The following is a 27,930-nucleotide window of genomic DNA, read 5'->3' on the forward strand; positions in this document are numbered from 1 at the left end:
ATATGTACACTGAGATTTACATGCAAACTGCCACTCATGGTTGTATACACACATCATTACATAATGTCATGTAATACACAATCTCTATGGGGAAATCAGGTTGTCTCAACAGTAAAATCACATTAGGCCACAGCAATGAAAATGTTTTTATAAATGTACTCTGGTTTATTTTTCTTTGAATTGTCTTTGCCAAGGTTTACACCATATGGGTTTATGTTTTTGGGAAGTTTATCTTGTTTTCTTAGAAAGATCAGATGGGGTCAGGAACCATAAAACACTGTATGTGACTTTAGACCTGATCTGTGTCATCATGGTCTGACTCAACAGAACATGATGAGGCGGTGCTGAGAGGGAAGATGTCTTTATTGTCCCTGAGAGGAAAGTTTGGTTGGCAACAGTTGTGTAAAACGTAGCCAAGACATTCAAAAATGCTAACTTTGATGCCATTGGAGATAAAATAAATGTAACATGAAACACTATAAAAATATTACAATAGTTAAATCAAAATAAGAACAATGAAGCCTTGTTCCTACTAAAGTGAATCAGTTCTGTACAACACAGAACACAGATGGAAGCAGTATCCAGACCTTACCTTCTTCAGTCTTTACTCTGTGCCTCCTCTCTCACTCTCTCTGATGCTTGGGGCTGAGTAGGAAGTAGGATAAGCATAAGAGCAGCCTTGGAGAGTCTTTGGGTCCAAGTTTACTTCCTACCAGCTGCTGACAGCGAACATCAAACCAACCATTTATAAAGTGAATGATTCTGTTTGAAACAGTAGGAGGTTGTGCACAGACAACAAGCAGACCAGATGTGTGATGTTTGTGTGTTAGTGTGTGTGTGTCTGAACATTCGAACAATCTAAGATGCCTGAGTACCTGAGAGTCAGACTTGATTGTTTTTACATTATTATTCACCAACATTAATGTTTTGTGAAGCCTCAGATGTAGGAAATGAAAGTGAAATAAATCAGGTGTGTTATTCTTCTGCCTTCTCAAATGGAGATGACTGATAACAACAATTACACCATCTGACATCTGTTATCTCATAAGATATGGATCTCATAATTAACAGGTCTGGTTCTTGTTATTACAAGATAAAGATCCAACTACAACATTTAACCAAAGATTCTTGTTAAATACAAGCATTAGTTTCCCTGTTACATCCATTGTGTGTTTATAGACCCTGATCAGTTACTTACCATGATGTGTTCTCTGGATGTCAGATCATGCATCTACATGGGATTTCAACTCTAATCCACCACTAAAAAGTCATACACTGAGCTGTGGTGGGCTTATTCTCCTCTGCTTCACTGACTACTAATCCAGGAGCACCTGACCTCATCTCCAGGATAAAATTATGAGATCATGTCTCATAATGATTAGGACACTTAGTCATGATCATGACAAGAAAATCTCTCAGTTCTTTCTTTGTCATTGCATGGAGCTATGCTGTGTTGCTGCCTGTACAGCCCCCTCTGAGCATCAGCTGAGAAGAAATACTATTTATAATGTAATGTTGTGGGCGGTATTTACTATATTTACAAACACAAGACTAAATACATTCACTAACAATAGTTAGAGATAAATCAGGTGGAGACCATCAGCTGTCCCTGATGGTAAAGAGAGGGAAAGTCACTCACTTGTCTTTCGTAGCCTCTACTACCTGCGTATAGTTTAAATGGTTCCAGCAACATGACAGTGTGTCATGAGGCCTCACCCGCCACCAGATACCAATATAATGTAGTACCTTTGAGATGAAGTAAAGCAGGTGATTTGCAGCATGGTGAATGTGCAGTCCAGAAATTTGCAGCAGCTGTTTGAGAGCTGTTTGGCATGTAAGCATGGACCAAAAACCTTTCAGAGCCTGGTTGGATCCATGCCACATAGAATTTAGCCTGTTCTCGTGGCAATTTGTACCTAATAACTAATAGCACTGAGCATATGTGTCAATAAGTAACCATGTCAATAAAGGGCTTCAATAGCACGACACGAGGAAAATTCTGGGTTGAATACTTTTGTATTGTCGTGTAATGTCTCAGCATCTAATTGTCCAGGGAATCCAAGAAGATCTGGTGTTGGTTTTGGCCTCTTAAAGCTCAGATAGATTCTAGTTGTTAAAAAGCCAGGAATATGAAGGCTAATTTAAGGAGAGGCACCTGTGGCTGAACTGTGCAGACATGTCTGAGGTCGAGAGGATTTGGATTGCAGGGAGTTTGGACAGACAGACCGGTGGAGAGCCAGTTGCTAATCCAATCCTGTGATTAACAGCATATTAGACAAAGCAGGTGGAGCCACCCCCACCCCCATACACACACACACTCTCCCTCTCTCTCTTTGGACACCCCCTTGCTGATTTCCTGACTATCCAGTGCTCAAAACATTTCAATTTACGAGGTCAGGTGCTCTTGGATTAGTAGTCAGCAAAGCAGCTGGGGGTAAGCCTTCTACTGTTCAACTTATCTCTTTTTAATGATGCATTAGATTTTATCTGTCTGCTTAAGATCCCATGTAGATGTATGATTTCACTGCCAGGGTACAACACACAACTGATCAGGTTCTGTAAGCAGACAGCTGACTTAACAGGGGAACAAGCGCTGCAGTTTTTCTGCTTAGGACAGTCTACGAGACATGAGACATAACAACACGCTCGCTAAAGGTCCCTGCATCCTCTCAAGCTCAGCCCCACTGACCATCCAGCAATCCCAGGCATTGAGTTAAGAATCAGTTTTCAACTCATACTTAAAACAGACATTCCTCAGTTCTCTTCCACCATCTGATCCATTCATCTATTAGCTGCATACATCTGCTTATCCTTTAACGGGGACTGAGAGCTGATCCCAGCTGGCGTTGGGTGAGAGGTGGGGTCCACCCTGGACAGGTCGCCCGTAATCAGAGGACTTACATACAAAGACAGGAGACAATTCACACTCACATTCTCACATGCAGGGTATTTAGGAGTCACAGATCAACTAAATCTGCATGTTTCTGGACTGTGGGAGGAAATGGAAGCACCCACCCACACACACTGGGTGAATATGGCCTTGCTTGGACACAGAAAAGGCCAAAGCTGGCTGGCTTTGAACCCAGAACCTCCAATCATCAGCAAATAAAAGGAACACAGCAAATTAATTTTACTAGTTCAGAGGTCTTCAACAGGGGGTCTGTGACCACTAGGGGGTCCACGGAGGTACTGAAGGGGGGTCATGAAATTTTTGGTCGATTAGACAATTTTTTAAAATATATTTTTTATTTTTTTCCCCACATTTTTTTCCCCACTAATTTAAATGTCTATAAAAACACGTTAACATGAATTTAACATATTAGCGAATGGATAAATGGAGGTAGAAGATGTTATCTTTCAATCAGAAATGCACACATTTAGCGACACACAGGAGCTCTCTCAAGCTGGGCACCAGGTTCACTCGCTGAACTAGACTAGACCTGTCCCTCCAAGCCTCCTGCACACTAAGAGGAGGACACGCCCCTTTTGCTGCTGTGCCAATCAATTTGCACAATTCAATTGGCCTAGAGCCTATTCAGTCTGGCAGCTAACTAAGATCCCAGACACAAGGACGCACGCTGCAATATTATTTTATTGTTACCTATGTTTATAAATGGCAGTGACACGGCCACCCTATTCACTGTACCTTGCACATGTTTAAAGTAAAAACATTAATATATGAACCTGTATATTGTTTGAATAGCTTAGTACTGAATGCACAATAAAAAGGTATTTTTATACATGGCACTAGGCTCAGTTTAATATAAAAAACAATTTTATAAAATATAAGGATCATCTATATATAAAATATAGATGATCGTATATATAAAATATAGATGATCCTGGGGTCTTCGGTTTTCAAGGCGGTGTCCTGCTGCTCGCTTACCCCAGATGCTTGCTGACCCCAGGATCATCTGGGGTCATCGGTAGGCGGGACCAAAGAGGACCGCCAGGAGGACCAGGACGCTGCCTTTAAGAACCAGGACAACACCAAAGACCCCAGGATCATCTGGACCAAAGAGGACCAGGTGTTGTAGGCGGTGTCCTTCTGCTCGCTGACCCCAGGATCATCTGGGGTCTTCGGTAGGCAGGACCACAGAGGGCCGACGGAATATTGTGGGCGGTGTCAAGCTGGCAGTGTCCAGCCGCTCCCCTTTGGTAATGTTGTGGGCGGTGTCCAGCTGGCGGTGTCCTGCTGCTCCTCTTTGGTCGTGTTGTGGATGGTGTCCAGCTGGCGGTGTCCTGCCACTCCTCTTTGGTCATGTTGTGGGAAGGACCAGGATGCCATCTATAAGGACCAGGACACCGCCTACAAGACCGAAAACCCCAGGATCATCTAGACCAGAGAGAACTAGGTTTGGTAGGCAGTGTCCTGCTGCTCTCTGGTCCTGGGGCTTTCGGTGTTGTAGGCGGTGTCCTATTTCCCATGAGCCTTTTCTCTGAAAAAGGTAATCAAAAAAACATAAATGTCAAATATGTCATAAATAAAATACAAATACAAATACATATTTTACTGCGTCTGCTGCTCCTTTTTGGTGCTGGGGTCTGCGGTGTCCTGCTGCTCCTCTTTGGTAGTGTGGTGGGCGGTGTCCTGCCGCTCCTCTTTGGTCATGTTGTGGGCGGTGTCCAGCTGGCAGTGTCCTGCCCCTCCTCTTTGGTTGTGTTGTGGGTGGTGTCCAGCTGCCAGTGTCCTGCCGCTCCTCTTTGGACCTGTTGTGGGTGGTGTCCAGCTGGAGGCATCCTACCGCTCCTTTTTGGTCGTGTTGTGGGCGGTGTCCAGCTGGGGGTGTCCTGCCGCTCCTCTTTAGTCGTGCTGTGGGAAGGACCAGGACGCCACCTATAAGGACCATGACACCACCTACAACACCAAACACCCCAGGATCATCTGGACTAAAGAGAACCAGGTGTTGTAGGCAGTGTCCTGCTGCTCGCAGGTTCTGGGGCTTTCGGTGTTGTAGGCGGTGTCCTATTTTCCATGAGCCTTTTCTCTGAAAAAAGTAATCAAAAAAACATAAATGTCAAACATGTCATAAATAAAATACAAATACATATTTTACTGCGTCTGCTGCTCCTTTTTGGTGCTGGGGTCTGCGGTGTCCTGCTGCTCCTCTTTGGTAGTGTGGTGTGCGGTGTCCTGCCACTCCTCTTTGGTCGTGTTGTCGGCGGTGTCCAGCTGGCAGTGTCCTGCCCCTCCTCTTTGGTTGTGTTGTGGGCGGTGTCCAGCTTGCAGTGTCCTGCCGCTCCTCTTTGGTCATATTGTGAGCAGTGTCCAGCTGGCAGTGTCCTGCCGCTCCTCTTTGGTCGGGTTGTGGGTGGTGTCCAGCTGCCAGTGTCCTGCCGCTCCTCTTTGGACCTGTTGTGGGTGGTGTCCAGCTGGAGGCATCCTACCGCTCCTTTTTGGTCGTGTTGTGGGCGGTGTCCAGCTGGGGGTGTCCTGCCGCTCCTCTTTAGTCGTGCTGTGGGAAGGACCAGGACGCCACCTATAAGGACCATGACACCACCTACAACACCAAACACCCCAGGATCATCTGGACTAAAGAGAACCAGGTGTTGTAGGCAGTGTCCTGCTGCTCGCAGGTTCTGGGGCTTTCGGTGTTGTAGGCGGTGTCCTATTTTCCATGAGCCTTTTCTCTGAAAAAAGTAATCAAAAAAACATAAATGTCAAACATGTCATAAATAAAATACAAATACATATTTTACTGCGTCTGCTGCTCCTTTTTGGTGCTGGGGTCTGCGGTGTCCTGCTGCTCCTCTTTGGTAGTGTGGTGTGCGGTGTCCTGCCACTCCTCTTTGGTCGTGTTGTCGGCGGTGTCCAGCTGGCAGTGTCCTGCCCCTCCTCTTTGGTTGTGTTGTGGGCGGTGTCCAGCTTGCAGTGTCCTGCCGCTCCTCTTTGGTCATATTGTGAGCAGTGTCCAGCTGGCAGTGTCCTGCCGCTCCTCTTTGGTCGGGTTGTGGGTGGTGTCCAGCTGCCAGTGTCCTGCCGCTCCTCTTTGGACCTGTTGTGGGTGGTGTCCAGCTGGAGGCATCCTACCGCTCCTTTTTGGTCGTGTTGTGGGCGGTGTCCAGCTGGGGGTGTCCTGCCGCTCCTCTTTAGTCGTGCTGTGGGAAGGACCAGGACGCCACCTATAAGGACCATGACACCACCTACAACACCAAACACCCCAGGATCATCTGGACTAAAGAGAACCAGGTGTTGTAGGCATTGTCCTGCTGCTCGCTGGTTCTGGGGCTTTCGGTGTTGTAGGCTGTGTCCTATTTACCATGAGCCTTATCTCTGAAAAAAGTAGTCAAAAAAACATGTCAAATATGTCATAAATAAAATACAAATACTTTTACTGCGTCTGCTGCTCCTCTTTGGTCCTGGGGTCAGCGGTGTCCAGCTGGCAGTGTCCTGCAGCTCCTCTTTGGTCATGTTTTGGGCGGTGTCCTGCCACTCCTCTTTAGACCTGTTGTGGGCGATGTCCAGCTGGCAGTGTCCTGCCGCTCCTCTTTGGTCATATTGTAGGCGGTGTACAGCTGGCGGTGTCCTGCCGCTCCTCTTTGGACCTGTTTTGGGTGGTGTCCAGCTGGAGGCATCCTACCGCTCCTCTTTGATCTTATTGTGGGTGGTGTCCAGCTGGCGGTGTCCTGCCGCTCCCCTTTGGTCGTGTTGTGGGCAGTGTCCAGCTGGCGTTTTCCTGCCGCTCCCCTTTGGTTGTATTGTGTCCTATGTCATGGGAAAAAGGACAAAGCCTACAACACCGAAAGCCCCAGGACCAGCGAGCAGCAGGACACTGCTTACAACACCTGGTCCTCTTTGGTCCAGATGATCCTGTGGTGTTCGGTGTTGTAGGGGGTGTCCTGGTCATTATAGGTGGCGTCCTGGACCTTCTCACAACACAACCAAAGAAGAGTGGCAGGACACTGCCAGCTGGACACCGACCACAACACGACCAAAGGGGAGCGGCAGGACACCGCCAGCTGGACACCGCAGACCACAGGACCAAAGAGGAGCGTCAGGACACTGCCAGCAGGACACTGCAGACCCCAGGACCAAGGAGGAGCGGCAAGACACCGCCCACAATACAACCAAAGATGGACGGCAGGACACTGCAGGCTGGAAACTGCCCACAACATGACCAAAGAGGAGCAGCAAGACACTGCCAGCAGAGTACCGCAGACCCCAGGACCAAAGAGGAGCAGCAGGATACCGCCAGCTGGACACTGCCCACAACACGACCAAAGAGGAGCGGCAGGACACCGCCAGCTGAACACCGCCCACAACACAACCAAAGAGGAGGGGCAGGACACTGCCAAAAGAATACCGCAGACCCCTGGACCAAAGAGGAGCGGCAGGATACCGTCAGCTGGACACTGCCCACAACACGACCAAAGAGAAGCAGCAGGACACTGCCAGCAGGACATTGCAGACCCCAGGACCAAGGACGAGCGGCAGGTCCTGCTGCTCCTCTTTGGTCGTGGACCTGGTCCTCTTTGGACCAGGTCAAGAGGACCGCCTCTTCCTCTTTGGACCTGGTGTGAGGGGTGTTCAGCTGGCGGTGTCCTGCTGCTCCTCTTTGGTCGTGTTGTGGGCGGTGTCCAGCTGGCGGTGTCCTGCCGCTCCTCTTTGGTCCTGGGGTCTGCGGTGTCCAGCTGATGTTGTCCTGGCGCTCCTCTTTGGTCCTGGGGTCTGCGGTGTCCTGCAGGCAGTGTCCTGCCACTCCTCTTTGGTCGTGTTGTGGCTGGTGTCCAGCCTGCAGTGTCCTGCCGCTCCTCTTTGGACCTGGTGTGAGGGGTGTTCAGCTGGCGGTGTCTTACCGGTCCTCTTCGATCGTGTTGTGGGCGGTGTTCAGCTGGCGGTGTCCTGCCGCTCCTCTTTGGTCCTGGGGTCTGCGGTGTCCAGCTGGCGGTGTCTTGCCGCTCCTCTTCAGTCCTGGGGTCTGCGATGACATGCTGGCAGTGTCTTGCTGCTCCTCTTTGGTCGTGTTGTGGGCAGTTTCCAGCCTGCAGTGTCCTGCTGCTCCTCTTTGGTCCTGGGTTCTGCGGTGTCCACTTGGCGGTGTCTTGCCGCTCTTCTTCGGTCCTGGGGTCAAAGCCAAAGCCTACAACACCGAAAGCCCCAGGACCAGCGAGCAGCAGGACACTGCTTACAACACCTGGTCCTCTCTGGTCCGACCAAGGTCCTCCTTGGTCGTGTTTTGGGTGGTGTCCAGCTGGCGGTGTCCTGTCGCTCCTCTTTGGTCCTGGGGTCTGCAGTGTCCAGCTGGCATTTTCCTGCCGCTCCCCTTTGGTCGTATTGTGTTCTATGTCATGTGAAATAGGACACAGCCTACAACACCGAAAGCCCCAGGACCAGCGAGCAGCAGGACACCCCTCACACCAGGTCCAAAGAGGAGCGGCAGGACACTGCCAGCTGGACACTGCAGGCCACAGGACCAAGGAGGAGCGGCAGGACACTGCCAGCAGGACACCGCAGACCCCAGGACCAAAGAGAAGCAGCAGGACACCGCCAGCTGGACACCGCCCACAACAGGACCAAAGAGGAGCGGCAGGATACCGCCAGCTGGACACCGCCCACAACACAACCAAAGAGGAGTGGCAGGACACTGCCAGCTGGACACCGCCCACAACACGACCAAAGAGGACCAACAGGACATCGCCAGCTGAACACCCCTCACACCAGGTCCAAAGAGGAGCGGCAGGACACTGCAGGCTGGACACTGGCCACAACACGACCAAAGAGGAGCGGCAGGACACTGCCTGCAGGACACCGCAGACCCCAGGACCAAAGAGTAGCAGCAGGGCACCGTCAGCTGGATACCGCAGACCCCAGGACCAAAGAGGAGCGGCAGGACACCGCCAGCTGGACACCGCCCACAACACGACCAAGGAGGACCAGCAGGACACCGCCAGCTGAACACCCCTCACACCAGGTCCAAAGAGGAGCGGCAAGACACTGCAGGCTGAACACCGGCCACAACACGACCAAAGAGGAGCGGCAGGACACTGCCTGCAGAACACTGCAGACCCCAGGACCGAAGAAGAGCCGCAAGACACCGCCAAGTGGACACCGCAGACCCCAGGACCAAAGAGGAGCGGCAGGACACCACCAGCTGGACACCGACCACAACACGACGAAAGAGGAGCGGCAGGACACCGCCCACAACACGACCAAGAAGGACCAGCAGGACACCGCCAGCTGAACACCCCTCACACCAGGTCCAAAGAGGAGCGGAAAGACACTGCAGGCTGAACACCGGTCACAACACGACCAAAGAGGAGCGGCAGGACACTGCCTGCAAGACACCGCAGACCCCAGGACCAAAGAGGAGCGACAGGACACCGCCAGAAGGACACTGCAGACCCCAGGACCGAAGAAGAGCGGCAAGACACCGCCAAGTGGACACCGCAGACCCCAGGACCAAAGAGGAGTGGCAGGACACCGACAGCTGAACATCCCTCACACCAGGTCCAAAGAGGAGCGGCAGGACACTTCAGGCTGGACACTGGCCACATCATGACCAAAGAGGAGCGGCAGGAAACTGCCTGCAGGACAACAGACCCCAGGACCGAAGAGTAGCAGCAGGGCACCGTCAGCTGGATACCGCAGACCCCAGGACCAAAGAGGAGCGGCAGGACACCGCCAGCTGGACACCGCCCACAACACGACCAAGGAGGACCAGCAGGACACCGCCAGCTGAACACCCCTCACACCAGGTCCAAAGAGGAGCGGCAAGACACTGCAGGCTGAACACCGGCCACAACACGACCAAAGAGGAGCGGCAGGACACTGCCTGCAGAACACTGCAGACCCCAGGACCGAAGAAGAGCCGCAAGACACCGCCAAGTGGACACCGCAGACCCCAGGACCAAAGAGGAGCGGCAGGACACCACCAGCTGGACACCGACCACAACACGACGAAAGAGGAGCGGCAGGACACCGCCCACAACACGACCAAGAAGGACCAGCAGGACACCGCCAGCTGAACACCCCTCACACCAGGTCCAAAGAGGAGCGGAAAGACACTGCAGGCTGAACACCGGTCACAACACGACCAAAGAGGAGCGGCAGGACACTGCCTGCAAGACACCGCAGACCCCAGGACCAAAGAGGAGCGACAGGACACCGCCAGAAGGACACTGCAGACCCCAGGACCGAAGAAGAGCGGCAAGACACCGCCAAGTGGACACCGCAGACCCCAGGACCAAAGAGGAGTGGCAGGACACCGACAGCTGAACATCCCTCACACCAGGTCCAAAGAGGAGCGGCAGGACACTTCAGGCTGGACACTGGCCACATCATGACCAAAGAGGAGCGGCAGGAAACTGCCTGCAGGACAACAGACCCCAGGACCGAAGAAGAGCGGCAAGACACCGCCAGCTGGACACCGCCAACAACACGACCAAAGAGGAGCGGCAGGACACTGCCTGCAGGACACCGCAGACCCCAGGACCAAAGAGAAGCGGCAGGACACTGCAGGCTGGACACCGGAAACAACAGGTCCAAAGAGGAGCGGGAGTACACCGCCAGCTTGACAACGCCCACAATACGACCAAACAGGAGCGGCAGGACACCGCCAGCTGGACTCCGCCCACAAAACGACCGCAGAGGAGTGGCAGGACACCGCCAGTAAGACACCGCCCACAATACGACCAAAGAAGAGCGGCAGGACACCGCCAGTAGGACACCGCAGACCCCAGGTCCAAAGAGTAGCGGCAGGACACCACCAGATGGACACAGCAGACTCTAAGACCAAAGAGAAGCGGCAGGACACCGCCAGCTGGAAACCGACCACAATACAACCAAAGAGGACTGGCAGGACACTGTCACCTGGACACCGCCCACAACAGGTCCAAAGAGGGGCGGCAGGACACCGCCAGCTTGACTCCACCCACAACAGGACCAAAGGGGAGCGGTAGGACACCGCCAGCTGGACACCGCAGACCCTAGGCGCTCGTCCTGCCGCTTGTCTTTGGTCCTGGGGTCTGCGGTGTACTACTGGCAGTGTCCTGCTGCTCCTCTTTGGTCGTGTTGTGGGCAGTGTCCAGCTGACGGTATCCTGCCGCTCCTCTTTGGTCCTGGGTTCTGCGGTATTCTGTTGGCAGTGTCCTGCCCCTCCTCTTTGGTCGTGTTGTGGGTGGTGTCCAGCTGGCAGTGTCCTGCTGCTCTTCTTTGGACCTGTTGTGGGAGGTATCCAGCTGGCTGTGTGCTGCCGCTCCTCTTTGGACCTGTTATGGGGTGTGTTCAGCTGGCGGTGTCCTGCCCCTCCTCTCTGGTCGTGTTGTGGGTGGTGTCCAGCTGGCGGTGTCCTGCTGCTCCTCTTTGGTTGTGTTGTGGGCAGTGTCCAGCTGGCGGTTTCCTGTCCCGCCTCTCTGGTCGTGTTGAGGGTGGTGTCCAGCTGACGGTATCCTGCCGCTCCTCTTTGGTCCTGGGTTCTGCGGTATTCTGTTGGCAGTGTCCAGCTGACGGTATCCTGCCGCTCCTCTTTGGTCCTGGGTTCTGCAGTATTCTGTTGGCAGTGTCCTGCCCCTCCTCTTTGGTCGTGTTGTGGGCGGTGTCCAGCTGGCAGTGTCCTGCTGCTCTTCTTTGGACCTGTTGTGGGAGGTATCCAGCTGGCTGTGTCCTTCCGCTCCTCTTTGGACCTGTTATGGGGTGTGTTCAGCTGACGGTGTCCTGCCCCTCCTCTCTGGTCGTGTTGTGGGTGGTGTCCAGCTGGCGGTGTCCTGCCGCTCCTCTTTGGTTGTGTTGTGGGCAGTGTCCAGCTGGCGGTTTCCTGTCCCGCCTCTCTGGTCGTGTTGAGGGTGGTGTCCAGCTGGCGGTATCCTGCTGCTCCTCTTTGGATGTGTTATGGGTAGTGTCCAGCAGGACCGAAGAGGAGAAGCAAGACACCGCCAGCTGGACACCGCAGACCCCAGGACCAAAGAGGAGTGGCAGGACACCGCCCACAACACGACCAAAGAGGACCAGCAGGACACCGCCAGCTGAACACCCCTCACACCAGGTCCAAAGAGGAGCGGCAGGACACTGGCCACAACACGACCAAAGAGGAGCGGCAGGACATCGCCAGCTGAAAACTCCTCACAACAGGTCCAAAGAGGAGCGGCAGGACACCGCCAGCTTGATACCGTCCACAATTCAATTCAATTCAATTCAATTTTATTTATATAGCGCCTTCCACAATCAAAATTGTCTCAAAGCGCTTTACAGAGACCCAGAGCCTGACCCCAGAGCAAGCACTTAAGGCGACAGTGGCAAGGAAAACTCCCTTTTAACAGGAAGAAACCTTGAGCAGAACCTGGCTCAGATGGGGGACCCTCCTGCCGATGGCCGGGCTGGGTGAAAGGAGGAAAAGGAGGAAGATAGGACAGCTAGGAATGGAGGAGAGGGGGAGAAAGACATGCAGCATAATACAGACAATGTGGGTCAGTATTTACATTACAGTTAGTGAACAGTTATTTGATAATGTGTGCTCAGCAGATTAGAATTATGAAACAGAGCACGGAGGCAAAAAGCTGTCATGACTGGTAATTATTTACATTACAGTTTGCAAAGAATATTAATCAAATATTTATCTGTAGCAGAACGGAACATTAAACATGTTAGAAATAGATCATTGTAAACAATAAACAGCAGCAGGTGGGTGGAGCCAGGACCATAGGACAAGCAGCTCCGGAGCCAGAGGTACCTGCAGAAAGGTACAGAGAAAGAGAGACCAGAGAGAAACAAGCACAGGACTACGGGACAGAGAGGACACAGAGTTAATGACATGTAATAAAGGCTAATAAATTTGAGAGTGGGTCTGAGGAGAGAAAGAGAAAGAAGAAGAAGTGCGCAGTAAATCATGGGATGTCCCCCAGCAGCCTAGGCCTATAGCAGCATAACTAGGGGATGATTCAGTTGCCTGAGCCAGCCCTACTAAGGGCTATATCCTTAACTGTAACAGTGTCTATAGAGATAATTGTGACTAACTATAAGTTTAATAAATAACTAGGACTGTAACTACAACTAATTATAAGCTTTATCAAACAAGAAGGTTTTAAGCTTCGTTTTAAAATTAGAGAGGGTGTCTGCTTCCCGAACCCAAACTGGCAGTTGGTTCCATAGGAGAGGGGCCTGATAGCTAAAGGCTCGGCCTCCCATTCTACTTTTAGAGATTTTGGGAACCATAAGCAAACCTGCATTCTGGGAACGAAGCAATCTGTTAGGATGATATGGTACTATCAGCTCTTTGAGATATGAAGGAGCCTGGCCATTGAGGGCCTTATATGTAAGGAGAAGGATTTTAAAATCAATTCTGGATTTTACAGGAAGCCAATGAAGAGAAGTTAGTACAGGAGTAATGTGATCTCTCTTGCTAATTCCAGTCAGTACTCTCGCTGCAGCATTTTGGATCAGCTGGATGCTTTTTAGAGAGTTAACTGGACATCCTGATAATAGGGAATTACAGTAGTCCAGCCTAGAAGTAACAAAAGCATGGACTAATTTTTCAGCATCACTCTGCGACAGAATGTTCCTAATCTTACTGATATTGCGCAGGTGAAAGAAGGCGGTCCTAGAGACTTGTTTTATATGTGAGTTAAAGGACAGATCCTGATCAAAAATAACTCCAAGGTTCCTCACAGTCGTACTGGAGGCTAAATTAATGCCATCCAGAGTAACTATATGATTAGATAAACTGTTTCTGAGGTGTTTGGGACCAAACAAAATAACCTCAGTTTTGTCTGAATTCAGAAGAAGAAAGTTACAGGTCATCCAGGCCTTTATGTCTTTAAGACATGCCTGAAGTATGGTTAACTGATCTGTTTCGTCTGGTTTCATAGATAAATATAGCTGGGTATCATCCGCATAGCAATGGAAATTTATTCCATGCTTCCTGATAATATTGCCTAGGGGAAGCATGTATAAGGTGAACAGTATCGGTCCAAGCACAGAACCCTGTGGAACTCCATGACTTACTCTGGTATATATGGAGGGATCATCATTAACATGAACAAACTGGTATCTATCTGATAGATATGATTTAAACCAGCCTAGTGCTGTTCCTTTAATCCCAATAACATGTTCCAATCTATCCAATAGGATATTATGATCAATGGTGTCAAATGCAGCACTAAGATCTAGCAGGACAAGTATAGAGACGAGTCCATTATCTGATGCTATAAGAAGGTCGTTGGTAACTTTCACCAGTGCTGTCTCTGTGCTATGATGAACTCTAAATCCTGACTGAAAAACTTCAAACAAACCGTTCCTATGTAGATGGTCACACAACTGAGTTGCAACAGCCTTTTCAAGAATTTTAGAATTAAAGGGGAGATTGGATATAGGTCTATAGTTTGCCAAAATGTCAGAGTCCAGAGAAGGCTTTTTAAGTAAAGGTTTGATAACTGCAACCTTAAAAGCCTGTGGGACATATCCTGTAACCAACGAGAGATTTATCTGATCTAATATGTGAGTGCCAATCAAAGGCAACACATCTTTAAGAAGTCTGGTCGGGATAGGATCCAAAAGACATGTTGATGATTTAGATTTAGAAACTATTGAAGTCAATTCAGCTAGATCTATGGGAGAGAAACAGTCTAACGACAAATCAGGACTGGCAGACATTTCTAAAGATGCTGTTCTAGACATACCTACATCATTAACAGTTGTAGGCAGGATGAGATGGATTCTGTCTCTAATGTCTACTATTTTGTTGCTAAAGAAGCTCATAAAGTCATTACTAGTGAGAGCTAGAGGGATGGATGGTACAACAGAGCTATGGCTCTTTGTCAGCCTGGCTACAGTGCTGAAAAGAAACCTAGGGTTGTTCTTGTTTTTCTCTATTAATGATGAGTAATAGGCAGTTCTTGCCTTACGAAGGGCTTTTTTATACGTTATAAAGCTGTCTTTCCAGGCTAGGCGGAATTCCTCTAAATTAGTGGATAACCATTTCCTTTCCAGCTTTCGTGATATCTGCTTTAAAGTACGTATTTGTGAATTGTACCATGGAGCTAGCTTCCTCTGATTACTGACCTTCTTTTTCAAAGGGGCAACAGAGTCAAGGGTTGAACGCAATGAAGCAGCAGTATTATCAACTAGATAGTCTATATCTGCTGGAGTAACGTTTAGGCCATTGCCCTCTGTAAGACTGGCACATGGCAGCGGAGATAATAAAGATGGAATAGCTTCCTTATATTTGATAACAGCATTATCAGACAGAAATCTACAGTAGTTAATTTTTTTCTCAGATGCTGTGCAGTTCATTATTGTAAATTCAAATGTTACTAAAGAATGATCAGATAAAACAGGGTTCTGAGGGAATACTGTCAAATATTCAGCTTCTATGCCATAGGTTAGTACAAGATCAAGGGTGTGATTAAAACAGTGAGTTGGTTTGTTAACATTTTGTAAAAAGCCAATTGAGTCTAATACTGAATAGAAAGCAGTCTTAAGGCTGTCATTGTGGGTATCGACATGAATATTAAAGTCGCCCACTATAATTACTCTATCCGTACTAAGCACTAAATCAGATAAAAATTCAGTGAATTCAGACAAAAACTCTGAGTAAGCAGCAGGTGGACGATACACCACAGCAAATAGTACTGGTTTTTCTGTCTTCCAATTTGGATGTGAGAGGCTGAGGATAAGGCTTTCAAATGTACTATATTTCGGCTTAGGTCTAGGATTAATTAATAAACTTGAGTGGTAGATTGCTGCCACTCCTCCTCCTCGGCCTGTGCCTCGAGGAATGTGATAATTAATATGACTAGCAGGGGTTGACTCATTTAGACTGACATACTCTTCCTCCTGCAGCCAGGTCTCAGTCAGACAGAATAAATCAATCTGCTGATCCATTATCAAATCATTCACTAACAGAGATTTAGACAAGAGAGATCTAATGTTTAATAGCCCACATCTGATTGTGGTGTTTTTAGGTTCAGATGCTTTTGTAGTATAAATTTTTTTGAGGTTTTTATGAGTAACACCTCTTGCATTTTTTAATTTATGCACTTTTTGTTGACGGGGAGCAGACACAGTCTCTATAGGATAAAGGGAATCGTTAGAATGGTAGGAATAATAAGAATCATGAGAATCATGGGTGGGTGACAGCTCTAGAGAAACTGCAGAGAAGCGTGTAGGACTGCAACTCTGCATCCTGGTCTCAACTCTGGGTTGTCATGACTTTGGTTTTCTAATGAAATCTGTCATATTTCTAGATATGAGAGCTGCACCATCCAAAGTTGGATGGATGCCGTCTCTCCTAATCAGACCAGGTTTTCCCCAAAAAGTTTTCCAGTTATCAATGAAGGCCACGTCGTTTGCTGGACACCACCTAGACAGCCAGCGACGGAATGAAGACATACGGCTAAACATGTCATCACTGGTCAAATCGGGCAGGGGTCCAGAGAACACTACAGAGTCCGACATTGTTTTGGCAAAGTTACACACCGACTCCACATTAATTTTAGTGACCTCCGATTGGCGTAATCGGGTGTCATTACCGCCGACGTGAATAACGATCTTACCAAATCTACGTTTATCCTTAGCCAGCAGTTTTAAATATGATTCAACGTCGCCCGCTCTGGCCCCAGGGATGCATTTAACTATGGTCGCTGGAGTCTCTAACTTCACATTTCGCAAAATGGAGCTGCCAATAACCAGAGTTTTTTCCTCAGCGGGTGTGTCGCTGATTGGGGAAAATCTGTTTGAAACATGAAGCGGTTGATGGTGAACCACGGGCCGTTGTTTCATGCTATGTTTCCTTCGGACTGCCACCCAGCCGCCCTGGCTTCCCGGCTGCTCGGGAGCTGCCGGGGAACGGCTGACAGGAGCTAACGTAGGACGGCTAGCTGTAGCTAATTTAGGCTGGTCCGCATCAGCTACAGGGGACTGACTAGCTAGCGCTGCTGCGGGGCGATTATCTATGGTGCGGAGCCGAGCCTCTACTTCCCTAAGTCTCGCCTCCAATGCTACAAAAATGCTACATTTATTACACATACCATTATCGCTAAAGGAGGCAGAGGAGTAACTAAACATCTCACACACCGTGCAAGAGAGAGGAGAGACAGCAGGAGAGACAGCAGGAGAGAGAGAAGCCATTGCTAACAGCTAAGCTAGCGGACCAGAGTTAGAGTGATTAGAGTGTAGTGTTAGATTCCGAGGGACACGTGCACCACAGATGTTTAACTAAAGCAATATACGTGTACAGGAATTCAGAGATTGACCACAGAACACGGCAAAGTTAGAGTTGATTAATAAGCTAGGATAACACTCGTAACACCACAGTGCAGAAGCAGCAAACAGGAAGTGACACAATACGTTACCACCACGTCAGCGGGTTAGGGTCAGGAGTGAGAGACTCCACGACCAAAGAGGAGGGGCAGGACACCGCCAGCTGGACACTGCCCACAACAGGTCCTAAGAGGAGCGACAGGACACACCCACCTGGATACCACATACAACAGGTCCAAAGAGGAGCAGGAGGATACCGCCAGCTTGACAACGCCCACAATACAACCAAAGAGGAACGGCAGGACACTGCCAGCAGGACACCGCAGACCCCAGGTCCAAAGAGTAGCGGCAGGACACCGCCAGATGGACACAGCAGACTCCAGGACCAAAGAGGAGCGGCAGGACACCGCCAGTTGGAAACCGACCACAATACGACCAAAGAGGACCGGCAGGACACTGTCACCTGGACACCGCCCACAACAGGTCCAAAGAGGAGCGGCAGGACACCGCCAGCTTGACTCCGCCCACAACAGGACCAAAGGGGAGCGGTAGGACACCGCCAGCTGGACACCGCAGACCCTAGGCGCTCGTCCTGCCGCTCGTCCTTGGTCCTGAGGTCTGCAATGTCCTGCTGGCAGTGTCCTGCTGCTTCTCTTTGGTCGTGTTGTGGGCAGTGTCCAGCTGACGGTATCCTGCCGCTCCTCTTTGGTCCAGGGGTCTGCGGTATTCTTTTGGCAGTGCCCTGCCCCTCCTGTTTGGTTGTGTTGTGGGCGGTGTCCAGCTGGCGGTGTCCTCCTGCTCTTCTTTGGACCTGTTGTGGGCGGTATCCAGCTGGCGGTGTCCTGCCGCTCCTCTTTGGTCCTGGGGTCTGCGGTGTCCAGCTGGCACTGTCCTGCCAGTGCAGGACAGTGCCAGGTGCCTCTTTGGTCGTGTTGTGGGCGGTGTCCAACTGGCGGTCTCCTGCCATTCCTCTTTGGTCGTGTTGTGGGCGATGTCCATCTGGCGGTGTTTTGCCTCTCCTCTTTGGTCGTCTTGTGGGGACGGTGTCCAGTTGGCGGTGTCCTGCTGCTCCTCTTTGTTCGTATATTGGGTGGTGTCCAGCGGTGTCCTGCCACTTCTCTTTGGTCATATTGTGGGCAGTGTCCAGCTGGGGGTGTCCTGCCGCTCCTCTTTGGTCATGTTGTGGGCCGTGTCCAGCTGGTGGTGACCTGCCGCTCCTCTTTGGTCATGTTTTGGGCGGTGTCCACCTGGCGGTGTCCTGCCACTCCTATTTGGTCGTATTGTGGGCGGTGTCCAGCTGGCGGTGTCCTGCAGCTCCTCTTTGGTTGTACTGTGGGCGGTGTCCTGCCGCTCCTCTTTGGTCATGTTGTGGGAAAGACCAGGATGCCACCTATAAGGAGCCAGGACACCGCTTACAACACAGAAAACCCCAGGATCATCTGGACCAAAGAAGACCAGGTTTTGTAGGCAGTGTCCTGTTGCTCGCTAGTCCTGGGGTTTTTGGTGTTGTAGGCTGTGTCCTATTTCCCATTAGACTTTTCTCTGGAAAAAATAGTCAAAAAAAAACATAAATGTCAAATATGTCATTTAAATACAAATACAAATACAAATACTTATTTTACTGCGTCTGCTGCTCCTCTTTGGTCCTGGGGTCTGTGGTGTCCTGCTGGTGGTGACCTGCCACTCCTCTTTGGTCATGTTTTGGGCGGTGTCCAGCTGGCGGTGTCCTGCCGCTCCTCTTTGGTCTTGTTGTGGGTGGTGTCCAGCTGGTGGTGTCCTGCCACTCCTCTTTGGTTGTGTTGTGGGCGGTGTCCAGCTGTGGTGTCCTACCACTCCTCTTTGGACCTGTTGTGGGCGGTGTCGAGTTGTGGTGTCCAGCTGGCTGTGTTTTTCCGCTCCAGTTTTGTTGTATTGTAGGCAGTGTCCAGCTGGCGGTGTTCTTACACTCCTCTTTGGTCGTGTTCTGGGCGGTGTCCTGCCGCTCTTCTTTGGTCGTGTTGTGGGAAGGACCAGCACGCCACCTATAAGGATCAGGACACCGCCTACAACACTGAAAACCCCAGGATCATCTGGACCAAAGAGAACCAGGTGTTGTAGGCAGTGTCCTGATGCTCGATGGTCCTGGGGCTTTCGGTGTTGGTGTCCTATTTCCCATGAGCCTTTTCTCTAAAAAAAAGTAGTCAAAAAAACATAAATGTCAAATATGTCATAAATAAAGTACAAATACTTGTGTTGTGAGCAGTGTCCAGCTGGTGGTGTCCTGCCGCCCCTCTTTGGTAGTGTTGTGGGTGGTGTCCTTCTGGCGGTGTCCTGCTGGCGATATCCTGCTTCTAGTCGTCAAGTAGTCAAGAAACATAAATGTCAGATATGTTATAAATAAAATACAAATACTAATACTTATTTTACTTATTTTACTGGGGTCTGCGGTGTCCTGCTGCTTCTCTTTTGTCCTGGTGTCTGCTCCTCTTTGGTCTTCGGTGGGTCTTCGGTGTTGTAGGGAGTGTTCTTCTGGCGGTGTCCAGACTGCAGTGCTGAATTTATCAGCTCCTGAATGACACCATTGTGATGTCAAAGCATTAGTTTTGTTGCTTTGTTGCATTAGCGCCGTTGATTATTTTTGACGTCATCGACTGATCAAAGCCGTGCTTTGTTGCAAGCTGGGCACCGGTTCACCGGTTCAGGAGACCAAACCTATCCCTCCAAGCCTTCTTCTGCACACTAAGAGGAGGACCTGCCCCCTTCGCTGCTGTGCCAATCATTTTGCACAATTCAACGGGCCTAGAGCAGGTTTCGGCAACTAGTTCGTTCGTTTTTTTCAATGTAATTCTAAATTTGAGGGTTACGGTGATCTTGTAACATTAAAATAAAACGTTTTTTTTTACATTTAAATTTTTATTAGGTTTTTGTTTTTTTAAAAATAAAACGTTTTTTTTTTTTTTGCTCAAAATATGCGTCGCAAACGCCGCTGTGTGACACCCGGTGGCAACATTTTCAAGTTGACAGCTGACTGCATGCTCCAATACACGTGATAAAGTGATGAAGAACACAGAAACAGACGGCATTTTTGGTTCGCTGCAGGTGAATAATTTAAGTTAGGATTTTTATTTCATAAATACGAGGAGCACTCAAATAGACTGAGTATTTTATTTGAACGTAAGCATTAACCAAGCGTCTTTTTTTCGGAGTTCAAAATGTTTTTGTTATATGCAGAAATAAAAGTTCGTGTTCTCTGTTGCAGTTCACTGATTTAATACAGGATACAGGAAAAAAAACGATATATGCAGTGTTATCCTCATTTCAGATGTCAAAAGGGTTTTGTGTACCTTGCACATGTTTAAAATAAAAACATTAATATATGAACCTGTGTATTGTTTGAATAGCTTAGTATTGAATGCACAATAACAAGGTATGTTTATACGTGGCACTAGGTTCAGTTTAATATAAAACACAGTTTTATAAAATATAGGGGGGTAGAGGGTCCCTGCTCCATCTCTCCATCAGTTTCAGGGTCCTTAGCCTGAAAAACGTTGAAGACCCCTGCACTAGTTAATAATATCTTAAAGTGATAACTTGATAGTTAATGCAGTAGTGTAGAGGTGAAAGGAGGCACCAGCCACTCTTTGTATTGTTTTTTTTTCTGCATAGTGAATCAGTATTAGACAGATTGAAACAGTACTGTACCTGTGCCTGTTCTTAATGAACCCAGTTTGATCAATGCGAAATCAGCTACAAAACAATCTGTGGCTGCAATTAGATTCTAATTTACTATTAAAATGTATTAGGCTAATTGGCATATAATCCCAGGCCAAAGTCATGTAGTATCTTCCTGCTTTTGGGACCATTCAAATGATTGTTCTGTACACACAGTAGATTCTTTTCATGAGCCATTATGTCTGTATATTTGAAATTTTTTCGGCATCTGGATCATTTTTGAAAATGTTTTCATTTTGTTTATTTCCTGTTATGTCGAGTGAAGACTACAGCTAAGACAACCTGCTTTGTTAGAACTGATGATGAGAAAAGTTTTAATAATATTTGAGTGAATGTCTGAAAATTTCTTAAATATCAGGCTGTTTGTCTGTTTACATCAGTGTGCATTAGTATGTTCCAAACACCCAAAAAATATTCCAAAAAAAATCTGAAGACACTGTTGTTTGCTCATACAGTCAGCAGAAACATACTACTACAAGTCATTTTGTTGTAAGCAGCTCTAAAAACAGAAATCCTTGGGTGGGAGATCTGTTTAGATTTTATAAGCAGGAACCGGATGTAAATTGTTTCAGTCTAAAGTGGTTTGTGTTCCTTGATGCATCCATTGTTTTTTTCACTGAAATCCTGGCTCCAACCTAAATGGCTCCATACCACTGTTTCAGCCAGTCCAGCCCTTCAGTGGACTACATCGCAAGCCCATCCTAATTCAATTTTATGGTTTTATGGAAAACCATAAAATTAAGTTCATTTGTTCCAAACCCTCTCAGCACTGACCGATGTTTGTGTGTGTTTGTGTATGTGCAGGTGAGCGGAGGACAGTGGTTTCCTGTATGAGGATAGCCAATAAAACCATGGAGGTGGTCAACGATAGCTACTGTCAACTTGAGAACCGACCACAGCCCCAAGTACGACTGTGCAACTCTCACCCCTGCCAGTACCGGTGAGGCATGCACTGTCGCACTCACAAAGCTGAACACACACATACAGTAGTGTTTGTAGCTGCTGGCTGCCTGCAGACTTATGTTAGGCCTCCTCAAGACGTGTGCTGCAGTTGAAATTATTAAATTAGGAATATTCTGTGAGATGAGATAAGCTGTTCTGTAAGGGTCGGGGCCTGTGCGGCAGTAAAGTTTGTCAATAAAAACATGCATCAAACCTCAAACCTTCTCTGTCATCACTCATTTTACATTCAGTATAGCCAAACACACTGCACAGCTGTTGTCATTAACCCTCAATTTTTAAAAAATTATCTCATAGAGCACTGCAGGGCAGCAGCTTAGAAATGACTGCTGGTCACCAGCTAGTATTTTTTTAATTGTAATACTTGTTCCTTTGTCTGACAATAGAAACAGGAAAATATGTAAAGGAGAACAACTAAATCATGAATTTGACTCCACACAGAGACTGAACAGAGGTTTAACAGGCTGACACTCAGCAGAGTAACCAGATGTGCATGTAGCTGCTCACTTGCTGTCAGTTATGGAGCAACAAACAACTCTTTGTCTTCTCTTTCTCTGTGACCACACATTGAAAGCGTTGACATGGTCAACCACACACCTGTTGTCATTAACCTGTATTTATGTTGATGTTGTCTGAAGATGTTTTGACATGATTTGGTCAGCTGGTCTCTCTCCTTACCAGATGTTGGCTGTGATGCAGCCAAATGAAAATAGGATGAAGGTGAAGAGAGTGTTTTCCTGTTGTTCAGATGTTTCACTGTGAGCAGGATTTCTCTATGAAAATCACCTGTAAACACAAACAAACAAAAATGGTATTGTTTGAATTAGATGCTGCGGTGTAGACGTAATGTAAGACTCAGAAAGAAAACAGATGGACTGTAGGTTACAAACTGTCTGTTTTCCATAGGTGGGTGACGGGTGAGTGGGGGCCCTGCTCTGTCACATGTGGTAAAGGTCTTCAGCAGAGGGAGGTGGCTTGTGTTTACCACCTACAGAACGGCTCGCTCATCCACACCAGGGACCTGTACTGCCAAGGAGGAAAACCTCCTGTTCTGCAGGGCTGTGAGGGTCGCCTCTGCCTCACTGTGTGGGAGGCCTCAGAGTGGTCCAAGGTACATTACACACACACACACACACACTGCATTGACGTAATGTGAAAACCATCGTTGGCTCCCAGTCCTTGTTTCCAGTTAGTGATTGATCTTAGAAGGGAAGAGTGTTTCCTAAGAGTCTAACATATTTTCCAATGGGATTAGATCCATGACTCAGATTTACACACTCTACTTTTCACACTCATTTTACATCAAACAGCTCTGTAACAAAGAGCATCAGTGGTCATGAAAATAGTTTAGACCATAAGATGCAACATCAATAACTAACAGCTCGAAAAACTTGAAAGTTCAGTGTTTGGTTCCTCCTGCAGGTTTCAGAGCTTCTTTAGATTCTCTTAGTCCTCTTTGAGTAGGTGCAAGGTCCTTGTTAATGTACAGTCATTTCCAGTTTGTTTCTGAAATTGCGATGCTTTGGACTGAAATGGTTCATGGCCCTTTAGGTTTATGTTTGTCGACATAAAAATGACCTTGCATGTTATAATTTTCAAAGTATAAGAGTTTCACTCACTGGTCACTGACCACCATTTGTGAATGATCCACAATTCAATTATAAATATGTGACATATTCCTTCACAGTTTTTTCCTCTCAGCTGCTTGAAGTGGGTAAAACAGTCTGAATGCCCAACAGTAAGCTGCTGTCCTAAGATCAAAAATGCAGGTGTTGAGTTGTTTCAGTTTAAACAACACTGACCATGTTTATCTCAATAAGGTCAAAACTAGTAAAAGTAAGTCTAAAAATTTGTTTAACAGTGCCAAGGTATGACTCTGACATGTGTTTAGAGATCTATGGCACTTCGTCAATTGTTCATTTTGTTCTCTTCAGAGAAATTAAAAATGTATAAATTAAAAAAAGATAAAACTAACCAGCCTTCTTCTTTGAAATAAAATTTTTTTAACCCTTGTGCCTTTACACTGTTGTTTTCCACTCTTTTCTATCTGTTCTTCCCTTTGACTCAACCACCACAGTGTTCATCAGACTGTGGTCAAGGTGTTCGCAGACGGACGGTATCGTGCACAAACCCCCAGGGTCTGTGTGATCCTCTGTCCCAGCCTACTCAGGAGGAGCCCTGTGAGGACCACTCCAAATGTTACGAATGGAAGACTGGAGACTGGTCCAAGGTACAACCATCTTCAAACCCCACGGCTCATGTAGAGTATGGATAAGGCTTCATTTCCACGAACATGCATTCATTCACTCATTCCTTGATCCATTCTTAGAAACTTACTCAGCTTTCACTCACCATGAATAAGGAAAAGAAAAAAAACCCATAACCTTCTGTGGACCGTGACTGATGTTTACAACAGACAGTTTGGGTAATAATTCTCTCTAATGAGTTTGGCTAAGCTGCAGGTTTGCGTCCAACCAGTCTGATCATCTGAATTAACCTTTAATGTTTTATAGGTTTCAGTGGATATTTCTCAGTCAGTCAGTCATCTGGACTGGCTCCCATGTCTTCTCATGCTGGATAAGAGAAATTAGATCTTCTTTCAGTACAGTCTCATTCAAACTTTAGTCCTTGTACCTAGTGTATGAAATTCTACTACTGATCTGTGTTGCGGTACCTTTGGTTAGCTAAATCCCCCGACACTGTAACTGGATGATAGTCCTGTTCCACTGAGACACAGCTCTGTGTATTATTCTGCCAATTTCAAGGATTCTTTTCTTGGTATCAGTTTCAGCTGCCAAAAGACTTTATAACCTGAAATCCTTCTGATGACTGGTCCAGATGTTCTCGCTTTTTACTCACAGAATCCCTCTGTAGTGATGAACAGTAATGATTCCTCAGGCATGTCGTTCCTCTTACCAGCCTTGAAAGAGCCCAGTGAAATCTTCTAACAAGGCATCATTTAAGCTAATTGGGATTGAGTGCCTTGCTCAGGGGTACGTTGACAGCAGTGAGGAATCCAACAGACTGTTTTGGTTCTGGTTGCGCGGCTCCTCTCATCACCTCCTCTTTGTGTCTGTGGGGAAACAGTTAAACTCATTTAACAGTATAATGATGCTTTGCAAATTATTTGCTGTGAGACACCATCCCACTACTGTTACCACAGTATTATTAACTTTTAATGACATGCCTGAGTAACAGAAGCTGAGGTAGTTATAGCAGTCTCACTGCACTGTACTGTCATGTGGGGCTGGAGGACGTGAATTATGAATTATGGTGATTCAGCTACATCGGTTTGCTAATAGATTCAGTCTCATTAATTCCTCCTGGCTGAAAATTCTTTAATTGTGCAAAATTACAAGTGAGAGAGTTTAGCTGTTAAAGTGAATCATGTTGCTGAAGCTCCACATATAGTGAGGAAATGCCATTAATGTGAGTGCCATTAACTTGATTTAGAAATTGTCATTAAATTGACACGATTGGTTGCAAGTGAAGAATGTATTTACATAATGACAGTTTTCATGCAGTTGTTACACTTTCAACAATTTGGCCACCAATTAGGAAAACAATGATATATTACACATTATAAAAGAAAAAAAGATTCAGGCAAATGTGTTGATCAGTCTTCTCTGTAGATGGTCACGTACCATCAGTTTCAGGAGTCGCATTCTCCCAGTTAAACTTTGTCTTCCTTTCTGTTAAACTTAATTGTTTTTAATGATGATATTTTCAGTTTATCGGATACATCTTTAATCAACATTCAAGTAAATGTAAGTGTTGGATTAGGTTCAGTGGGGACCGACATCCCTAACAGCAACACGCAGATGTTCACAGGTGGGTTCACAAAATGTATTTTAATGATGCAGGCACAGTATGAAGCTGCAGTAATGATACAGTACTTCTTCTCTTCTTGCTCTCAGAACAAACCAATAGCAAGTGAAAACCACAGGGACAGAGCACAGTGCTGTTTTATTTTTTATTTGTTACAAGGATTACCAACCGCTCCATGCACCAAAGGTGATAAAAGAATCAGATTAATTCTCTGGTTTTCTCCTGGGCCAAACCCACTGTGGGTTGACATCTATATATACAAAGTTTGTGATAATACAGCACTCTACAGGGCAACACAGAGAACCATAATACGGCACTATCTTAATCATAAGCAGTAGTCTGAAATTAAAGTTTCATATCAAGACATAATTTCTGTGTTATTTATGTGCAGAGGAAGACAATAATGGTGGCATTAAGGAAGCCATTAGACCATACCAGCCTTTCCCTGGCTGGAAAGAAAAGTTATGGAGAGGCTCTGGTGTGATTTGTACTTCATTTTTTGTTTTTTTGTTGTTGTTTCTTTTTCACATGTGCTTTCATTGGAATAAGTGGGCTGCCATGTTTGGATGTATTATTCTGTATACATCTTTGTGTCCCACTGCTTCATCTTACACAAGCAAAATGTTTGTGTAGTATAGTTACAGTTATGATGTGTATGATGAAAGGGGCTCAGGTGCTCTTTTAATTCTTTTAATTCCACTTTCCCATTTCCCAAGTGGCATAGGGAGACTCAGTAACTGCCTGACCCTTTACCTACCTAGAACTCCTACAAAGGTCTGAAGGTTTAGAAAAGTTGTAAAAATGAAAAATAAATAATTTATATGTCTTCGTGTGGTGCAAGGGTTTGTATTGTGGCCTCACAGCAGAGAAGACGAACCTTGCTGGCTGGCGCAGTGTGAGTGCACCGCCTGCGTGAGCTGCACCAGTTTCTTTAGGTTAAGTTACTTTATAACTCTAAACTGCCTGTGTGTGTGGTGTATCTAATTTTTTTTTTTTTGCCAGTACAAAAACAGAAATGTACAAATGATGATTTGTGTTGTTGTGGGGATTTACAGGTACATACAAATTTGAAATGAAAACCACCTGTGTTGACTTCAGCCCCCAACTTGTAGAACCGGCACTTTTCACCCTATATATCTGCTGTTTCAGTGTTCGTCATCCTGCGGGAAGGGACTGCAGTCACGGGTCGTCCAGTGTATGCACAAAGTGACTGGTCGTCATGGTAACGACTGCCCGGTGACACTGAGACCGCCGACCTACCGACCCTGTCACCACAGTGCCTGCAACGAGAAAATCAATGTGAACACCATCACCTCTCCCAGGCTCGGTGAGACTCTCCTCACAGCTCAGGTTTACAGGTTAAAGAGCATCACTGGACACCTCTGATCAGACAGACAGTGGAATGATCATTTCCATAGTGTTCAATTCATCTACTGCTCTCATAAGGTTTTAAACTGATGACCAGACTGGCACTCTGGATGTGTAACAATACATGAGACAGATGTTGCACATGCTCCTCCCACGTCCAGCTGAAAACAGTTATACCATCAGTGCAGGCTGCTGCGTAGCCTCCTCTTCCCCTCAAAACGTCACCCACTAAACTCTGTGCCAAACCAAATGGCATCATGAGAATCTGAACAGGACACTTTGAACACTGAGTGCTGTTAAGTCCCTTGAAGATTCTGTTAAGGGCACTTGTACATTTTCAGAGGTCAAGGGTCATCAGGAAGTTGGCCTTTCTCAAGAGAGACTGAGAGACAGAGAAAGTGATTCCACTTACTAGTCTGTCTTATTAGGCTGTAGAGTGCCCGTATTTTTCATCATGAAGAAACATGTCACACAATTTAACAGGGTGGTGATGATGGGTTTTTCATAGTTTCTCATTTTTAGCAATGGAGTTCTGCGACACAGAGGAATAATGTGTTATTATGTGTTATGAGTATATATTAATTGTTTCTTATTTATTTATTTATTTATTTATTTAGGTCATTTCATGGGATTTGTTGACATTAAGAAAAATATAGAAAATCACTAGTGTTATTCTTTCACTGTCTATAAACTAAGGTATATATTAATAAAATATACACTGCCAATGCACTGGTTTACAGCACCGCTATTTTTCCAGTTTTTACCGAAATTTCAGCAGTTCAAGTCCAGTAAATGAAACACAAGTGTGTTTGGCTGTTGGATGAGTCAAAAATGTAGACTAAATTTAGGATTTAAAATTCCATTACTTCATT

At 47.1% G+C, this 27,930-nt stretch overlaps 1 protein-coding gene across 1 annotated transcript in view; it reads left to right on the forward strand.

The window, feature by feature from the left end:
• Positions 1-27,930, forward strand: part of adamts17 (ADAM metallopeptidase with thrombospondin type 1 motif, 17) — a 130,509-nt gene that overhangs the window by 96,955 nt on the left and 5,624 nt on the right. The window contains exons 19-22 of the mRNA XM_041043646.1: positions 21,707-21,842; positions 22,769-22,973; positions 23,940-24,092; positions 26,840-27,017. Of these exons, the coding sequence (XP_040899580.1) occupies positions 21,707-21,842; positions 22,769-22,973; positions 23,940-24,092; positions 26,840-27,017 (672 nt within the window). The remainder of the gene's footprint in view (positions 1-21,706; positions 21,843-22,768; positions 22,974-23,939; positions 24,093-26,839; positions 27,018-27,930) is intronic.

Source organism: Toxotes jaculatrix, chromosome 1 (assembly GCF_017976425.1).
Source record: "Toxotes jaculatrix isolate fToxJac2 chromosome 1, fToxJac2.pri, whole genome shotgun sequence".
NCBI lineage: Eukaryota > Metazoa > Chordata > Actinopteri > Toxotidae > Toxotes > Toxotes jaculatrix.